Here is a 19,383-nt window from a genome sequence, read left to right as displayed (position 1 = left end):
GGAAAAGATCGAGGAGCTATAAAAGAAGGGGCCAACCACCCAGCCACATAGTCAGACATGGAATAAGAAAGAAAAAAAAGATATACAGAAATAGCGAAAGGTAAAAGCCCAGAGGCAAAAGGTAGATGGGATAATTTAAGTTAAGGAAAGTTGGCTAAAAATAAGGCAAGCTAAGGTCAGGCATTTATAAGTAACAATAAGTCTCCATGTGTAATTTATTTGGGAGCTAGGTGGTGTGCCCCCCAGAAGAGCCAAAAGAGTAAATGAACAACTACTACAGGGTACCTTTTTAATTTTCACTTACTGAATTTTCCATTTTCTGCCTTTTTTATTTTCATCCACTAAAAGTTATTTATTTTCTACAGTTCTATAGACTTACTGGTTTTAGTTATATCTCATATCCTTTTGTTCCCGTCTTTGCTAAACTTGTACTCTGAAGTCTGTGCCTTAGACTGTTTTCTATGAGGTCTGGGACACCATAAATTCCATCTCTGTAAAAACCAACAACCTCATCACCCAACAAAATTACTTTTTCTTTATCTAATTACTCTAGCTTTTTAACTCTAAAGATATTTCCCCCAGTAGAGATATTTAACTCCTTTATATTTTTTCTGATAAGAGATGTTAATGTAATCACTGCTTCTTTAATGATCATTTTTCTTGATGTGTACTTAATAATTTTGCTTTATCCTTGGTATTTCAAATTTTCATTATATCTTAAAACTTACTCTGATCAAAATTATGCATGGACTTGCAGAATCATGTTTAGAATAATGTATGTAAAATACTCAATCACGCTGTTTGATTACCATTCCAGGTTGCATCCTCCATCAGAATCTCCCATCACCTGTGTGGTGATCGCTCACCCTCTCAGGAAGCTCTCTAGGATCTGGGATTGCACAGCTTCCTGAGCCAACCTATTTGATTATGGATGCTCCAATCACTGGGATGCTTTTCAGGGCTCAGAGCAAAACTTGATTTCTCTAGAATCTTCTCTTATAAACTCTAATTTTGTCTTCTGAGATGACATGGAATTAGTACATTTCTTTAAGTGACAATTTCCAGATGTTTGAAAAGCCAATATTGAGTTTTCTTTTCTTGGTGAAAATCTGAAGTAAAAGCAGGAAGAAGTTCAGTGTGTATGTTTAAGGAATTCTCTTGGCAGCAACACAGACCATACAATAATCATGTCTCGTGACAAATATGCTCTGCAGAGATTACAGGGGTCTTAGAAGGCGGTGCTTCTGGTGGCTGAGAAAGGAAGATGGTGAACTCTTGTTGAGAAATGACTAAATTTAGTCACACAAAGGTAAAAATCAACTGCATAGGATTTTATGCTACAAAAGTTGGTAAATTTGCTGGGGGAAATAAATTGAAAAGTTAAATGAGTGGGTATTTAAGAAAAGTGTTGACAAAGTACTTTAACTATATTACTTTTTATGTAGATATACATTTCTTGTAATGATATGTTACAAGACAATGAAAATTTAGAGCAGGCCAGAGGCAGAAGCATCACACTGATGACAATAAGGATTAATGCATGTCATTCCTTCAGAACAGGATCAGGGTCTGGGCCGTGCTACACCTGCAAATGCCATTTCTTAGTGACTGCTGCTGACTTGAGAAAGCAGGACAGAGGAGAGCAAGAAAGAGCGTTTGGCAAGTTCTAATTAGTACAGCTTATAATGAAAGATTATCTGTGATTTGATGTTGGGGTTGGCCTTAAGTATTGTCTACTTGTATGCCAGGTTTCTGATCTTCAAAGAAGGGACCAATGTGCTGTGGGATAATGTTTTTGTACACTGTAGAGATTTGTCACTCCTCTTATTTTAATAAAACGCTGATTAGCTAGTAGCCAGACAGGAAGGATCCATGGGGCAACCAGACTAGGAGAATTCTGCCAAGAGGAAAGGCAGAGAGTCAGATGTCAGCCAATCACTGAGGAAACAAGACATGTAGAAAATGCCATAGCCATGTGGCAATACACAGACTAATAGAAATGGCTAATTTAAGATGTAAGAGCTAGCTAGAACTGTACCTGAGCCACTGGCAACAGAGTGCTGTAAATTAATACAGTTTCTGTGTGATTATTTGGGTCTGGGCAGACAGTGAACAAATGTGCAGATTCTGTTTATGCCAATAAGTAAGGCTGTTCATGGAGGGGAAGGAAACAGTATTGACTTGCACTAAAGTTTTGTTCTGAATCTAAAAGTAAGCAATGCATTGTGTTTCAATTTATTTAATATATGTTGTGATGTTGACACAGGTCCTGTGTTAAAGGTCCAAGGCTGAAGCCATTTGTTGTGGCTCTAAGAAATGATGTTTGGACTTGAATACTCTGTCCAATTTTTCCTCAGTACATACCTAGGCTGGGATAGATTTATACCCTTAGTGCATACCTAGGCTGAATTAGATTACTGTAGCTCAGTAAAATAATTTGCTGCAAAAGGTATATGTGACTTCAAGATTATTGCCTTGAAATCCTTAACTGAAGACATTGATAAGGAAACACAGGCAAGAAGGAAGTCTGAGCAGACACTTCTCTGGTTCTCAGTGTGAATTCAATGACAGAATTGGATATAAACAGAACTTGACAATCCCTTATGCAGTCCTTTCTCCCACTGCCATAAGCCAAGTACCTGGAATTTCTACCAGTCCTGAATCCGAGATACATTTCAGGCTTCACCAAACAAAACTCTATCCTAGTACTGCTGATGCATCTCTGGAGCTTTCTGCCCAGCTTGCAAGTATTCATACTGGAGTTTCCTTTGTAAAGCTATTGTTTATGGCCTTTCCAGCCAGGGGCAGGGCCTGCCTGGTGAGTGCCATTCTTTGCAGGAACTTCCTAAGTCTTGCAAGTTTCATCATCTCCACATTCTCCTTGTGGTATTCCCCTCCCTCCTCCCTTCAGGAAGGAAGTTTTCAGTGTGCAGGAAAAAGCTACACAACAAAAGGACTAAAGAATGATGGGGAACGGTTTCATAGGGAATGGTCTTCTGCAATCTTCATGTTCCAGAGCATCAAGACCAAGGCTGTCATGGGAGGTATTTTCACTACCGTGTGTGGTCACTGATTAGAAGAATTTCCCATAGAAACCTCTTCCTCATTTTAGTACATAAATTATTGCAGAAGATTTTTTTTAATTATTATTTTTTATTTTCAATTTCTTAAGTCTACAAAAGGGCTGAAAGATTACAGCTATGAACAGCTGCTCAACTTTTAACCAGAATCACAAGTTGTGGCAGTTCTGCCCTTAGCATTTTCCTTCTGTGTCCCTTGCTCTGTCCCTGTCCGTCCCTTACATGCAGATAAACTTCTACATCTATTGCAAATAAAATGTACATACCATGGTACTTAACTCCTACTTTTGCCTACCTCTTAGAAATAAGAATATTCTGCTACATAAATACAATATTATTATACCATACAATATTATCAGTAATTCAATAAGACCATATAATAGTATATCTTAAAATCCCCTCATTGGTATTAGAATCGTCATCCAGGGTTCCGATACTTTCATCTGATCATTATGGCACTGCAGTTCAGCTTTCCTTTGGAATGGAGCTAAGATTTATTGGGAACGTTGGCCTTTCTTCGTTTTCTCAGGTTGTTCTTCAGTTTCATTTAGGTGCAACCTTCCGGTAGCAATGCTAGACAGTGATGCCAGCCTTCCTAGTGCACCAAACCAGGAGCTGCAGTGCCGCAGGCTGATCTGCAGCACGTTTGCAAGTAGAGCAGTTTGATTATGTGATGAGTTGATGAATTTCCTAGTTTTCTATTTAAGATTCTTTGTCAAGAGGGTCCAGTGCTGGGCACTGGCTTATAATCCCCACACATTGTAGTAAAATGCATGGCTATGAGGCCATTCCAGACTACATACACATTGAGACCCCGCCTTAAAACTAACAATCAATCACCCAACCAAACACAGCTCGAAACAGCTACGATTTTGGGGGTTGGGGAGGTCAGACTGTTTTGAGATTTTGAGACCATAAGATGTACTTTTAAGGTTTATTCCTGGTTACATAGTCTGCTCTTTTATTAAATAAGGTTTAGTCCTGTTTTTTGTTAAGTAAGGTTTACTCCTGGTTAAATAGTTTCTCTGATCTTTTATTAAATCAAATTCATCTCACTTTTAATTATTATTCATGCTCATGTTATAGATAAACTTCTCAAAATACTTTTGGAATGAAATGGTAACAATCTGCACCTTTTCAAACCTCCCTCATGAAGTCATTATTGAAATAATCTTGTTCTGTGTCTGAAAATTCATTTGTGAACTAGTCTAATAAACATGTTTCTCTATATTTTAATAGATCCTATGATATACAGTTTAAATAACAATAGTTTACTCTCTAGCTTCATAAATATCTATGCCAATGTGAGGTTAACGACTTGTGATATGCACGATAGTTAACATGGAAACAAAGAAAAAAAAGACAACACAGATACTTTTGACCCAGAAAAGACGAGAGAGGGAGGCCTGAGAGTGTTTGAGAGCCCGGGTTCTTAGGGGTTTGAGCATTCTTTCTCTCTGAGTGAGGATGGCTGCCCGAGCCCCAGCCCATTTCCCTGGGCCCTGGAGACGGTACTGGTAGGAGGTGCAGGGACCGCAGAAAATCTCCTTGGCCAGCTTTGTATCCCAGAGGAAGAGAGAGAGCAGGTTGGGTTTGACCCCTAACTCCGAAGCAATTTCATCCATGTAGTCGATGAACTGAACATGACGAGAGTCTTTGAGGCTTTTCCTAAAGCTGAGGTGAGAACAGAAACATAGAAGCATCAGGTCTCAGTCACGGGGCTGTTCCCTGACTTTTCAGTAGAATTTGCTTTTATTGGCTTGTTGACTTCACTATTTTACACTCATTAAATCTTAATTTCATACATTTGTCTCCACTCCCTTAGCATACTATGGCCTCCCAATACCTGATGTAAAATCCCCGATGGCTTTAAATTCCCAAGTGTTCAGGAGAGTGACTGACATATATAAAAAGAAAATGCTGAAGGGCTGGATTCCCCTCCTAGTCACAGAATCCAGTTCCATGGTATGAATCAAATTAACACAGAATATAGAAGTCACAGTATATGAAACTCTGTTGGTCATTTTTAAGTTTTTAAGTTATGTAAACTATCTTCTCTCTCTCTCTTTTTTAAAAGATTTATTTATTATGTATACAGCATTCTGCCTGCGTGTATGCCTGCCCGCCAAAGAGGGCACCAGATCTCATTACAGATGGTTGTGAGCCACCTTGTGGTTGCTGGGAATTGAACTCAGGACCTCTGGAAGAGCAGCCAGTGCTCTTAACCTCTGAGCCATCTCTCCAGCCCAACTATCTTCTCCATATACCGATTCTGTGCACAAATTCTTTTTTTGAAAATTCCTAGATAGTCACGAGTTACTATTTTCAGAGAACCAAAGACTTGAAGACTAAAAGCCTCTCTGCAGTCAGACACAGTGGCACACATTTGTAGTTGCAGGACTCAGGAAGCTGAGGAAGGAGAATCACCACGAGTTCAAGGTCAGCCTGGGCTACATAGCGAGTAGGGAACCGTAGGGAATGCCAGCATCTGCCCGCCAGGCAAACTGTGTCCACCGACCTAATAACGGCAAGACTTGTGAGGGTGACCAGGGGCCCTCTGATTGGATCTGAGGCCTGCTTTACTGGAAGACATTCATGCCTCCTGCTATAAACCCGGTAAAACCCCCATGACTAAAGAGGCAGCAGGAGAGAATGCGCTGTTGTGTAGTTAAATGTGCGTGACACCAAACTGCCTTCTAAACATTTACATTTCCACCATAAACAAAGGCTGCTGCTCTCAGCCTTAATTGGACAGTTTCTCTCTGTAACGAGGTGATGAATTCAGGGACGTGTGGTGCTGAGAACCACTGGTGTCTCAGTGCTCTGCCCTGAATAGGGCGTTTGTGTTATCCCCTCCGAGGTTAAGAGAATATCAAGGGAGACGGGGAGGAAAGAATGGGAAACCAGACGATGAAGAGAAGGGCTGCAGAATACTGTCTTCTGGATCTCATGAACCCTCCTTCGTTTGTTCTGTCATTTTAATTTCTTTAAAATTATCCAGGGTTACATACGTGCTTTTTCATGCAAATATATAAAGCACTTTGAGCATGACTCCCTGACCTCACTGCCCTTCGCTTTATTCCCTATACTGCACTCAGTCCCCTCAACCACCCAGATTGTCTTGTTTCTATTTTCATGTCACCAGCACAGATGATTTTACATATCTATAATATCTAGGACCCACAAATGAGAGAAAAGTACAAGACAATGTCTTTTTCACTTACGTCCGTATTCTTGCCAGTGATATAACTTATTTGTGTTTAAGGCCAAAAACTCCATTGCGAATATAATGCACTTTTCCGCTATCCCCCTGGACACCGGCATTGTTTCCCTAACCTAGCTACTGTGACTAGGGATGCAGTTAATATGCTGTGCAGTTTGACTCTGTGGTCTGTGGGCCTGGGGTTTTTGGGTAAACACTGAGAAGAGGCATATCTGGTCAGTCTAGGTTTAGGGAGAATTGCATTCTCCTCATCATGCAGACACAGTGCTCTGCGGTTATTTAATATGTCACATCTGATTTACATTTCACAATCAGACCCATGTTTAAAAAAACCCGAACACAATCTCACTGAACTAAGGTTATCTTGTTAGGGCTCATGTAGGTGCAAAATATAAAAAAAGAAAACAAAATCACATATCTCCCCCGGAACAGGTTTTGTCCGTTTTAACAAAAAATTAAGTTCCTTACTCTTTGGTCATCTTCCGTCTCTTTCTGTTGATGTCAGCCATCATGTCTTTCTTTGAGGGCAACTTTTTCAGTCCTGAGAAAACAAGATATTAACATGAGGACTGAGGCACACAAATAAAGAAAAAAATGATTTAGAAATAGAATAGAATCATCAGGCCTCTATACAATTTCTAGTCAAAGTCTTATGTGTAAAGAATTTCAAAGGAAGAGAATTTCCTCTCCGCCATCATGCCCAGGATGTCGATTAGGGAGGTCAGCTTTCTCTTTAAGATAAATAGGTGTTTAAACTTTTCTTAGTTTAAATGTACACTTAACATCCCCGAATACTATGAAGGACGCTTAACATGTCTTGTAATCTTCCAAAGATGCCCAGGCTATACTGGAACCTGACTCAAAGTTTCTCTTATTTGAATGTTGCTTAGCATTGAGCTTACATCCCAAATGCAATTTTTCTGTCTTTTGAGTTAAGAACATCTCTTAGTTTTCATAGTGCATTCCTGAAAGTAGACACTGACAGAAAATGTCTCCAACAGCAATGACTACATTTTGAAAGGAGAACAAGTAATTGCAGATGGAAATTCTGTATGTGTAAATGTGTCAGGGACAAGGAAGATTCAGCAAACGGAACGTTAAATAACACTAGGGAGGCAGGACAAAGAGTGGTAGGCGCGCTGCCTATAAACTATCTGCTTGGTGCCTCACCGATCGCACAAGTACCCTCAAATATTTCAAAATACATTTCAAACACAAGCATGCAGAGCATGAAAGGGGCAGAGCTGGAGGACCGACATGTCATGTGGGACTTTCAGTCACTGCCAGACACATATGCACACCTCGTGAAACAGCAATTATTCTCCTACAGTATAGGAAATGGAAAGGTGACCCACACTCAATAAAATAGACGTGCAAGCTTGTCCAGACGTTACCGTCTACAATAATTCTAAGTGGCCATTAATATGAAAACGCTGTAGATACGTATGTCCATATGTCCGCATGCATATATTGAGTAGAAAAGAGTATGGAGTGCTATGTATCAAGTGAAGAAAATGGCAGTGAAATGAGGGCTCAGTTCACATGATTGTGAGAGAAAGAAGCCACATGCCACACAGGGCACATCTCCCAGCATTCTCCTCCCGTTCTTCCATGCTCTACTGCCAGCTTACTGTACTTTTTCTTGTGTTGCAGATCATAGGCTCCCATTTAGCTTGTTCCTGCACACTTCATTTCGGCCAACCCTTTCCCCACCCACCTTTTCCTCCCCCGCATCACTCCACTGTCTGCTTGAACTTTCCTGTCCCAAATATTCTCATAATCTACTATTCTATTTGTGCAAAGGAAGAAGACAAAATGGCTTCACTACACTTCTGAGATGTGTCCTATGTGGTCTGTTCCTTGTTTGATTTTTAACCGTGGTCAATGTATGTTTCCGTAAACCTCACCCTAAGTTGGTTTTCTGCTGAGAAGCAGTAAATGAGTAGACAGTTGTATTAAAATATAGCCTCATTACAATTTTTTTTGCTTTTGTAATTTTTACTGTTTGGGTGTTCTCATTTTTAGTAGAATTTTCTTAAAAATGAAATATAAACCTTCAGAAGAACCCAAAGTCATTTCATTTATTTATTTGTTTGTTTGTTTGTTTATTGGTTTCTCAAGACAAGGTTTCTCTGTGTAGCTCTGGTTGTCCTGAAACTCTCTCTGTAGACCAGGCTGGCTTAAAACTCACAGGGATCCACCTGCCTCTGCCTCCCGTGTGCTGGGTTTAAAGGCGTGTACACCATTACTGCCTGGCAATAGTAGTTCATTTTTAATGGTCAAATTTCAGATAATTGTATCTAATGAGAGAGATCAACAAAATAGAAGACCGCTGAGTGACTCTTAAATCACAGAGCATTTGGAACATACTGTAGTCATGGGAGATCAGTACATACCGGTGAACACTTGCACAACCCATCGGCTTTGGAGCTCTGATGTAGGGATGATGGCGCCAGCTGGCTGGACGATGCCAATGAAAGCTAGAGTCGGCTTCTCTAAGCCAGGAGGGAAGACAAATTTAAACATGGAGTACTGGCTGTCCACGACTGTTGGTTCATCATGCAAGAAAGGGAAGGACAAAGTGTAGCCCGTGGCAAAGATGACAACGTCTATGCTCTCCTCAGTTCCATCCTCAAAGATGACCGATGTTGAGGTGAACTCTTTCACATTTGGTTTTATCTGCACTTTTCCAGTAATGATGCGATTTGGCAGGTCATCACTTAACACCGTTCGGTGGTCAAGAATTCTGTGTATGGAGAGATGAATATACAACTTCTTAATTAAAATGTAGTATAGGCAAAAGCTCTGGAAATGGTTGCATAGCTTAAACCATTTTTATTCTGCTTTTCAGCATCCTCAGAAGGCAACGTAGTTCATTAGGAGAGAACTGATTTTCTGATTCAGAACTGAACCTCGATATTTGCTCAATCTCTTACCCCCTACGAGGCAAACCATAAAACAGTTTGGACAAACCATAAAACAGTTTGATCTCACTAATGGTAGAACACTAATAACGATGCGACACCACATCAGACTTGCTAGTGCAATAATATTTTTACAAAGAATAAAACGTGTTAATTGTTTATCAAGACAAAAATGTGCATGCATTCCTGACGGACCTGATATTCACTATGTAGCTCAGGTTGCTCTTGTACTCACAGACATCACAGAGTTCTGCTGTCTCTGCCTCCTAAGTGATTGAACTAAAGGTGTGCACTACAAAGTATGTTAGTTGTGATGTATTTATTTATTCTTGATACTATGTAAGCTAGGTTGACATTAATTAGTTGTTAATATTTTTATGCATTTATTGATTAATTATATTTATTTGCTTATTTATGTGTGAGTGTGCATGTGTGTGTGCATGCCAGGATGTAGCGGTCAGAGGACAACGTGTGGAAGTTGATTCTCTCTTTCTGCCACGTGGATTCCAGGTCCAGGCTGTTAGGCTTGGTGGCAAGTGTCTTTATTTGCTGAACTATCCTGCTAGCCCTAGTTGCTAATAATTTTAAAGACATAAAGAATGAATCTTCAATGAGAATGATTGTGATCAGTGACAGTGAGACCTTTCGTAAATTTCAGTTTAGGGTTTGAGCTATGAATTAGCTGTAGGGAACCACAGTCCCAGGGTACATTGACACAAAAGTAATATTATTAAACATATTTCATAGATACTTTATCTATAAAAAGAAACTTGTAGTCATAATCTGACCTAAGTTTGGATAAAAACTATGCATAATTTCTTCTAGGTATCTCTTAATAATGATTTTCTGTTTTCATTAATTTAAACTTTTATTATATTTTTTCCTGGGATTTTAAAAATTTACGTTTATTTACTTATGTGTATGTGTGCACATTAAGTGTGTCACAGTACATGTGTGGAGGTATGATATGGGATTCCCCTCTGTAGGCTGTGAATATGTTTTATTAACATTGGTTAATGAATAAAACTGCTTTGGCCAATGGCTTAGCAGAGCAAAGCCAGGCAGGAAATCTGAACAGAGATATATAGAGAGCATAAGCTGAAATGACATGTAGCCGCTGAAGGGGAAAGACACCCAGAACCTTTATTGGTAGGCCACAGCCTCGTGGCGATACACTGATTAACAGAAATGGGTTAATTTAGGATATGAGTTAGCCAGGGATAAGCCTCAGCTATTGGTCAAGCAGTGTTGTAATTAGTATAGTTTCTGTGTGATTTTTCAGGTCAGGGTGACTGGGAAATGAACAATCAGTCTCTGTTTACAGAGGTCAGAGAGTAACTTGTGAGAGTCAGTTCTCTCTTTCCATCGTGTGGATTGAGGATGAAATTCAGGTCATCAGGTTTGGGAGCAGGAGCCCTTACCCACTGAGCCAACTCTCCAGCTATGGGATCTGAAACTTCAATACAGGGAGCTACTTAGGATGAAAAGAAAATAGGACCGAGAGTGAACACACAGCAACATCAAGTCTTAGATGTCTTTTGGAAGAAAGAAGAAAAAAATAGAGGAAAAGTAGCCATGAACATGGAAGAATTAGAGAAGGAAGACATGGAATGGTGGACAAGATTGGGCCTGAGAACTGGCTAGTGTTGAATGAGATGAGAGAAAAAAGCTAAGAATTCTCAAGTACAGAATGGGGTTTGGAAAGATGTCTATAAACATTGCAGTGGTCGGGACTAGGGTGACTGAGGCTAGGAGTCAGGCAAAAAGAACAGGACAGAAAGACAGGTCAGGTGAAAAGTAAGACAAGTTTTAAAGTCGCTACTTCCCCACTTGGCACAACTCTTTGTGTACCTTGGTGGGAAAACAAAGAACCGTCAGTAGGAAGGCCATATTTTGGATATTTGCCAGAAAAACAAATGCCCTGAGAAATGAATGATATCCCTTATCCCCTTCATGTACTTAGAGACTTAGTCCAATAGCTTAAAGATATTGTCTTCTTAAATTTCCGAACATTACCTGTGCTGAGGCTTCAGTCCATAGTTGGCGTGGTTAAACCTCAAGTTTAACTTGTTCTCTATTTGTCTGTTGATCAGGAATTTGGGGGAGATCTTTTGGACAGCTCTATTATAACGAGTAAAGAGCGAGGCATCCATAGGATTCCCGTTATCCCAAACTCGGTTCCATATCCACGCCCCTCGTCTTGTGCTGAGGAAAACCTTAAAGAGAGGAGTGGTTGCCTAGTAAGTATTTAGCTGCTAATCAGTCTGGTATCAGATCTTTGGAGTGGGCTTTTTTTTTTTTTTTTTTTTTTGCTTTGCTGTCAAGGGAATGGAATATTAACTCCTCATATTGCCTTGCCACCTAGCCAGCTTCTTTTCGCTGCCCCTACTTCATAAAGAGATCCAATTACTGGAAGTCATTTTAGTTAATTTAGCGCATGTCATAAGTCTTCTTTCCCTGTGATGTTTGCTTCAGCTATGTTAGATGTCTGGAGCATGTGAAGTCCCCAAATATGGGGAAAAACCTACAACACAATAGGTTCTTAAGTTGAGTGTTAGTTTGTATTCAGATCCTGTGTGAGTTCTTTCAGGTGAACTTTCAAAGTGAGGGAGCGCATGGGAATGTGGCTTCTAGGACTGAAACACGCCAGGTACAGAAATCCACACTGGGGTTTTCTCACTTTCAGAACTGGAAAATTATAAACAAAATGTTTGCAATGCAAAAGAAGGGAAGGTACATTTTGATAAGTAGTTTGTTCTATTTTGTATGACTTAACAAAATCTTGAAATGAAGTTTTTTTTATTGGTGCTATAATCATTAGAGTGGTGCCATTGTCATGGAGATCTGTGACTCATGTGCCCCAGAATCATGACGAGTCACTTATTTTACAAAAAGTGCTCAGCATTGGAAATCTTGTATTGTTTTCGATAAAGTATGAATCAAAATAAGGAAGTTAATTTTGAATTGTACAGATGGCCTTCCACACTCAGCAACACTCACTATGGAAGGACCGTTCCTCTTCCCCTATTTTTTATTTGTTCATAGTTCAGTGGAGTCTGTGGAATTTTTCCCTTTTTCTTAACAACTTCACACACACATCAACAATACATTTTAAATGCTCAGATTTGTGTATATTCATTGCTCTTTATACTTCATTTCCAATATGAGAACAGTGTCTTCTGTAAGATTCATTTCACTTTGAAATTTCCCATGTAGCTACCTGTAGCTAATTCTAAGTTACCTAACTTTAATTAGATTGTTCCTTCCACGACTCCAGAGCATTATGGTCTCGGAGAGGTGCCACTTTGGAATTCTTTATTCTTTTATGCATATTTAGTTCGTAGAAAAGCAAGCCCTTGCAGTTCAAATGGGAACATCAGCGCTAAAGCCGGAGAAAGCCTACACTCACACATTCTCTTCAGGTATCAAGGTTACAGCCAAGAGCAGAATTGATGCCAGACCTGCTCAGCGACACGACTGATCTCGCTTGCCACGTCTGCTCCAGAATTCCCAATGCCAACCACGACCACTCTCTTGCCCTCCAAGTTGCCTGGGTGCTTGTATTCCCAGGTGTGGAAATAGCGGCCTTGGAACTGGGTGATTCCTGTGAAGGAAGGAGGCAGATTCCTCAAGTCACAAGCAGAACTGGAAAACACTGGTTGGTAAATTTCATTCCTGAACTTGAAGTTCACGTTACTTAATTTTCTTCTTTGTACTTGGACCTTGTGCCATTATTACCTTCCACTAAGGAAGAAAACATTCAACAGCAGCGACTATACGGCCAAAACCAAAACCAGAGCAAATTTTAAAAAGTAGTCAATAAAATTACGCCATTTATGATGTAGTCAATGTGTCAACTCTTTGCCACCTTCTGATGTTGTTGTAGTTTCCTCATTTTCTATTCAGTGATGTGAGACTTTTTCTTCACTTTTTATAGCTCTTTGAAAATCGACAAACTTGTAAAGATGCTTAGCAGGATACATCAGTGTCATTCAAAAGCAATTGAATGGCAACCACATACACAGTTTTAAGGTTCCCAGAAGCCCAGAAGTGATGAGAAAGATAGCAATTCTTACTTCATATTTTATGTAACTCAGGATACTCTGAGATGCTAACATATAGTTAATGTAAGGTTACTAATGTGATTATTTATATGCTCCTACTGTGTTTTCTAAGTGTGGTGATTAGTTTGCAAAGGAAACATCTTAATTTTGTGTCCTTCACATATCAAGTGGTCATCGGTGACATTTGGCTAGTGGCCACTCTTTTTAACACTATAAGCCTGGGATATTAGAAGTTTCAAAGCATTCTGAAAAAAATTATATTTTAAAAATACAATTGCATAAATTATAAAGTTCTATAATGCATTGAGTGTGCCAAAGATTTCTAAAATATCTCCAAAGTTTTATTCTCCTCTGAATCCCACTTCCATTGTTTTTTTGAGTCTTTATCATCATCATCATCTCTTAAATGGACAGTTTAAACTCTTTCTCATTGATGTTTCTGACTCAACCATCTTCCCCTATCAATTAATGTAAACTGATCTTTACGCAGTACAAACTTGATTATATACTTGCTTTTCCTACATGCATGTGCATTCACTCATGCGTGAGCATACACACAGACACACAGACACACACACACACACACACACCCCGTAATGCTTTTCCATTGACTCTTATACACTTCTTCCAAGCTAGGCACCTCAAATGGGTGCCAGTCCCCGAGCTCTCCCCACGTTATCCCCATCTTCTTCTTTTTACACACTGTTTCCTCTTCCGTGAAAGTCTCTCTCAGACCTTGTTTGTCCGAGAAACTCTGGTTTCCAGTTCAATCTTCACTTCTATTGCTAGATCTTCCCTCTGTTCTATGAACTTACGACACCCTTTCTTGTACCCCTCTATATAAACACCTGCGTCCAATGCCTAGGATAGGATAGGCATTGAGAGTACAGAAAGAGACGACTGGCAAAGGAGAGCATTTCAGAGTGAGGTAGAAACCCAGTGCAAGGGAAACTCCCAGGATCTACAAGGGTGACCTTGTATACAAGGATATACAAGCTAAGACTTCTAGCAATAAGGGTATGTAGCCTGAACTGGACATCTCCTGTGACCAGGCAAGGCTTCCAGTGGAGGGATTGGGACACCAACCCAGACACATAACTTTCAGTCTACAGTCTGTCCTGCCTATGGGACACGCTGGGGTAAGGGTGATACAGAGATTTTGGGAGTGGCCAACCAATGACTGGCCTAGAGTGAGACCTATGCCGCCAGAGTGAGCCCACCCCTGACACTGTCTGGAGCGCCAGGATCCAGAGACTGGATAGCCTGGAGACCTAGGGTAGGACCAAACATGACTGGCAAAATATGTTGATGTAATGCTGCCTAACAATATTCTGCCATACTCATAGATTGGTGCCTAGCCCAATGGTCGTCAGAAAGACATCACTCAGCAACTGATGGAAACAGATTTCAAACATTAGGCAGAACTTGGGGAATCCTGTGGCCAAGAGGGAGGAAGGATTGTAGGAGCCAGAGAGGTCAAAGACACCACAAAAAACCCCACAGAATCAACTAACCTGGGCTCATAGGGGCTCACAGAGACTGAACTGACAACCAGGGAGCCTGCATGGGCCTTTTCTAGGCCCTCTGTGTATATGTGACAGTTGTGTAGCTTGGTCTTTTTGTGGGACTCCTAACAGTTGGAACAAAGGCTGTCTCTGACTCTTTTGTCAATTTTTGAGACCCTACTCCTCATCCTCATACTGGGTTGATCTGTCCAGTCTTAATATATGGGGAGGTGCCTAGTCTTACTGAAACTTGACATGGCATGTTTGGTTGATATCCATGGGAGGATATCACCTCTTTTCTGAACAGAAGTGGAGGAGTGGATGGTGTTACGGTGGGGGTGAGTGGGGCTATCACTTAGGAGAGGTGGAGGGAGGGACTGGGAGAAGAGGAAGAAAGAGGAACTGTGGTTAGGAACCAATAATTAATTAATTAAAAAAAATAGAATTCTAAGAGTCTTCTCACACACGCAGCAGAGGAATACCTGCAAAATCCTGTAGAGGAATATGCTTCTCAGTGTAGTGACCACTGCAGACCATGACCCCATCAAAGATGTAAGCTTTCTGCACCCCATCAGCCTCCACCACAACGTCCCACTGGCCAGAGGATGAAAAGTCAGGGCGCTTCCTCACTGTGCACACCTTTGTCTAGGAAACAAGGAGCAAAGCCTGAGTTCCAGGACATTTTTATCCACTTTTGCTTCTTTTCCCTCCTGTAGAATTTTATGTTTAAGTAGATAAAGTAGCTCTATGCACGGCTCCTGGGTGGTTAGGAGTTGTGTGCACATAAGGTTCCTACAATGTTCATTTCCAAAATGCTATGACTTCTTAGAGCACAAAATGCATTGGTTTTTATTTCCTATGACCTTTATTTTTACATTACAAAATTAACCAAAAATTGGAATTCAGGTTCCAGCTGGGATGGTGCTCATCTGGCGGGGTAGCTGGCTCTGACAGGGCAGACTCTGCCTCGACCAAGGAGCATGTGGTGGACAGGTTTCATGTCTTACCTGGAACTGGATGTGTTTCATGAGCCCAAAGTGCTTGGCGTACATCCTGAGATACTCCATTAATTTGGAGTTGTGCATGTAGTTGGGGTAATGGTCAGGGATGGGGTAGTCGCTGAAGGCTGTCATCTCCTTGGACGTATTGCAGGTCAAAGATTTGTATATCCCAAGCCTTCCATTTTCTGGTATCTCCTAAAGGAAACAAAACAACCCTTGGTTTCCAGAATGTGTCAGGGGTGACCAGAAGTGTGGTGTTTGGTATACTTTTCTTTGAGAAGTCATGATTTGGTTTTCAGGTGTTACGACAGTCATTCAGCAGGATGAGGAAGTTAGTCTCATCTCCTGATGAGGGTTCTCTTGCTTTAATTCTATTTATAGCGAGTGACTCTGTGGTAACAATAAATATTTTACAACAGAAAACAGCAGGCTCCAAGGATGCACACAAACTGAGACAAAATTAGCTCAAAGAAGGTTTGAAAGGGAGACTCCCAGTGGACAAAATCTGCCTCACAATGGAAGGGATTTGTGTGGTAGAGAATAAAATGCTTATTTGCTTTGGAACAACAACAACAAAAAGAGTCATGCAGCTATGAGGCATATTAAAGCAGTCACGCAGCTATGAGGTATATTAAAATATAAAAAATGACAATGGCAGTAATAAGGTAACTGTGGTGCGTTCATAAGAACTGTTTTCAATGATCCTGTATTATGCTTCACTAAGACTCATCGAAGTGGAGATTTCCCTTCCATTCTTCTAACTTTTGGAGCCTCTCTGGAATAGACCCACTCCTTTAAGTTATTAAAGATGATTCTGTTGGTAAGGAGGCACACCTTTCATGGTAGAGACATGTGTTCCCAGTAACTAACAAACAACACAAACAACATATAGGGTGGTTTTATGAGATGGAAGAAAATGCCACAACTAATAGCAAGTTTGCTAGAGGGAGAATAACTTGCATGCTCTTGGAGTTTCAGCACTCTGATGCAAAATTTGCATATCAATATCCTAAGTGTTACATGTGGAGTTCCCAGGGGCATGAAACAGTAGGATTATGCTTGTGCCATAAGGAATCTCAAATTTATTTAAATATTTATTACTAATTTGGAAAGCACACTTAAGAAATAATTTATGTTATCAGTTTTATTTCTTAGTTGAATAGAAACAACTCTCATACACATTGATGATGTCATGTTCTGAAAATATTTCTAAAATTACCTTATATTTCCACAGCCCTCCGATGTCATTGCTCTTTTCAAAACACGTAGGTTCTAGTTCTGCCTCCAAACAGCTCTTAATGGCGCCCAGTCCGCTGACTCCAGCCCCAATCACTGCAATTTTTTTTACTGTCATGGTCTCTTGAATTAAGAAGAATTATTTCAGTGTACTTCTGAGCAACAAAACCGAGGTTCATTGCTATGTCAGTGTCCCACCCCCCTTCTTTTTAGCATTGACATATTTTTGGGCCACCACGTTAACTGCTTCTATTCTACCTTATATTATCTTAGCATATGTATTCTATTTTAATTATATATGATATAACTATTTTTCTCCATTTCAGAACACTACACACCCACATACTTAAACAACAGCAGATGGGAAATCTTCTTAAAATATACATTTCTACTGAACATACAAATTTTTTTTCTTGTCATTACTCTCTAAACACCATAGTCAAAAGTCTATTTAGGGGAGTTGTTGGGTATTACCAGTAAGGCAGACAAGTTTTAAAGTATGTGGATTGACTATATGCACATGTGTTACTACATACATAGGACGTGAGCACCTGCAGATGCTGACTTCTGCAAGGAATCCTAGAATCAATCGCCTGCATGTGCAAGGGATGACTGTGTGGTCATTTTTAGTAGAACATCTGATCAAAACAAGATTTGTAATAAATTTCAAGATGATTAGCAACCCTTTATTATAGAAACATTTCATATTTTATTTTATTAAAGATTGATTTAAAACAGTCAGGTTGTGCAAGAACCTGCTTACTAATAGCTATCAGGGTGTACAAGGTTGCCACACACTTTTGTTGGATCGTTGTACCACAGTCCTATAGTTGTATTGTTTTTACTTTATTTTAGTTCTGTTCTGCATTTGACTTCCTCCCAGTTAGGTCAGACGTATTATGTTTTAACACCTGCATAGAGATGGAAAAATAATGGGAAGATCGAATAGTAATCTGTCCATTGGGTTTTAAGTCTCTTGGGTGATGATTGTGGGAAAAGACAGTGATAGTCCAGGATCCTAGGGTAAAAGCAATACTATGGGTCTAAAAGAACAACACAGAACAAAAGAAAAACCAAAAACCCATAGTGATAAAATGACTCCTAATGATATTCTGCTGTACTCATAGGTCAGTGCCTTGCTCAGCCATCACCAGAGAAGCTTCCTCCTGCAGCAGATGGGAACAAATACAGAGAGCCACAGCCAAATAATATGCAGAGTGAGGGACCTTGGAGCCCTCAGCCGTAAGGAGAATGTCTCCATCAAATCTTTCCCATACAGACTTAGGGAACTCCAAGGAAGAAGAGGTGGAATGAGTGTAAGAGCCAGAAGGGATGAAGGACACCAAGATAACAAGACCTTCTAAATCAACATGAGCAAAATTCATATGAACTCAGAGAGTCTGCAGTAGCACGCACAGGGCCTGCACGGGGCTGCACTGATATCTCTTGTCTCTCTAAGAAAGAACCTCTTTTTATTTTATTTAAATAACATTTTTCCATTTATTTTACATATCGACCATTGTTTCCCCTTCCTCCTCGCCTCACATCCCCCTCTTCTCACTTACTCCCATCCCTTTATACTCCTCCCCTGTCTCCTTTCCCTTCTAATAATGAACCCATTATGTGCAGCTAGGCTTGCAAAGCATGGGCTTTACATACCAGTTCCCAGAACTTTCAAGATTCATGGCAATGTTCCCCAAGTCTTCTACCCCACTCTCTCCTTCCATGTCACAGGCCATCAATTCTATATTCCAAGAGCACCACATCTCCCGGCAGGTTGGACAGGAAACAATTAGACCCCGAGGATGGTAAGCAACTAAGTCTTTCTATACCAGCTAAAACAATTTGGCTGGCTGTCCTTTGTGGTTGTAAGGCACCAGATATCAAGTCTTAAGAAACAAATCTGAAAGAACCATTTCCATTCTGCAAGAGGCCTGATGTAGTGTTTACACCATGCAGAATAATAAGTTTTCTAGGTTTAATTATAAGCCCACCTTCTCCATCTTCCTTTGATCACATGTCAGCTGTTTTAGGTGCAAATGTAGACTTTAAACCTTGCTCTGGGGAACCTGATGTTTCCAAATTTCCTGTAGTCAACGTACCAGTAAGTTCCTAATACCAGCTGTCCGTACAATATGTCCTGGAATCAGTGCCTCTCAAAATACAATCAACAGGACACATTAAGGGTTATCTATGGGGTTCAGATAATGTGGTTTCCTTTGCAGCAGTTGGGGTAGTCATAGATTTATCCTGAGTAGGAGTGGAAAGAAGCATAGGACTTTTCTCTATTGCCATAACATTCCGCATTAGTTCCAAGTTCTCTGACATTCCCCAGGGGAATTGGTCTCCA

At 40.3% G+C, this 19,383-nt stretch overlaps 1 protein-coding gene across 1 annotated transcript; it reads right to left on the bottom strand.

Annotated features, from left to right (window-relative positions):
• Positions 1-4,390: 4,390 nt before the first annotated feature.
• On the bottom strand, positions 4,391-17,151 carry LOC130874912 (flavin-containing monooxygenase 5-like). Its single transcript, XM_057770481.1, has 8 exons — positions 17,017-17,151; positions 15,804-15,992; positions 15,279-15,441; positions 12,689-12,831; positions 11,244-11,443; positions 8,700-9,049; positions 6,772-6,844; positions 4,391-4,754 (listed from the first exon to the last, which is right to left on the bottom strand). The coding sequence occupies exons 1-8, from the start codon at positions 17,149-17,151 to the stop codon at positions 4,391-4,393; spliced, it is 1,617 nt and encodes a 538-aa protein (XP_057626464.1).
• Between the last annotated feature and the right edge of the window lie 2,232 nt (positions 17,152-19,383).

Source organism: Chionomys nivalis, chromosome 5, assembly GCF_950005125.1.
Source record: "Chionomys nivalis chromosome 5, mChiNiv1.1, whole genome shotgun sequence".
Lineage (NCBI taxonomy): Eukaryota > Metazoa > Chordata > Mammalia > Rodentia > Cricetidae > Chionomys > Chionomys nivalis.
The sequence above is the reverse complement of the archived record's forward strand: the minus strand, read 5'-3'. Positions and strand labels throughout refer to the sequence as shown.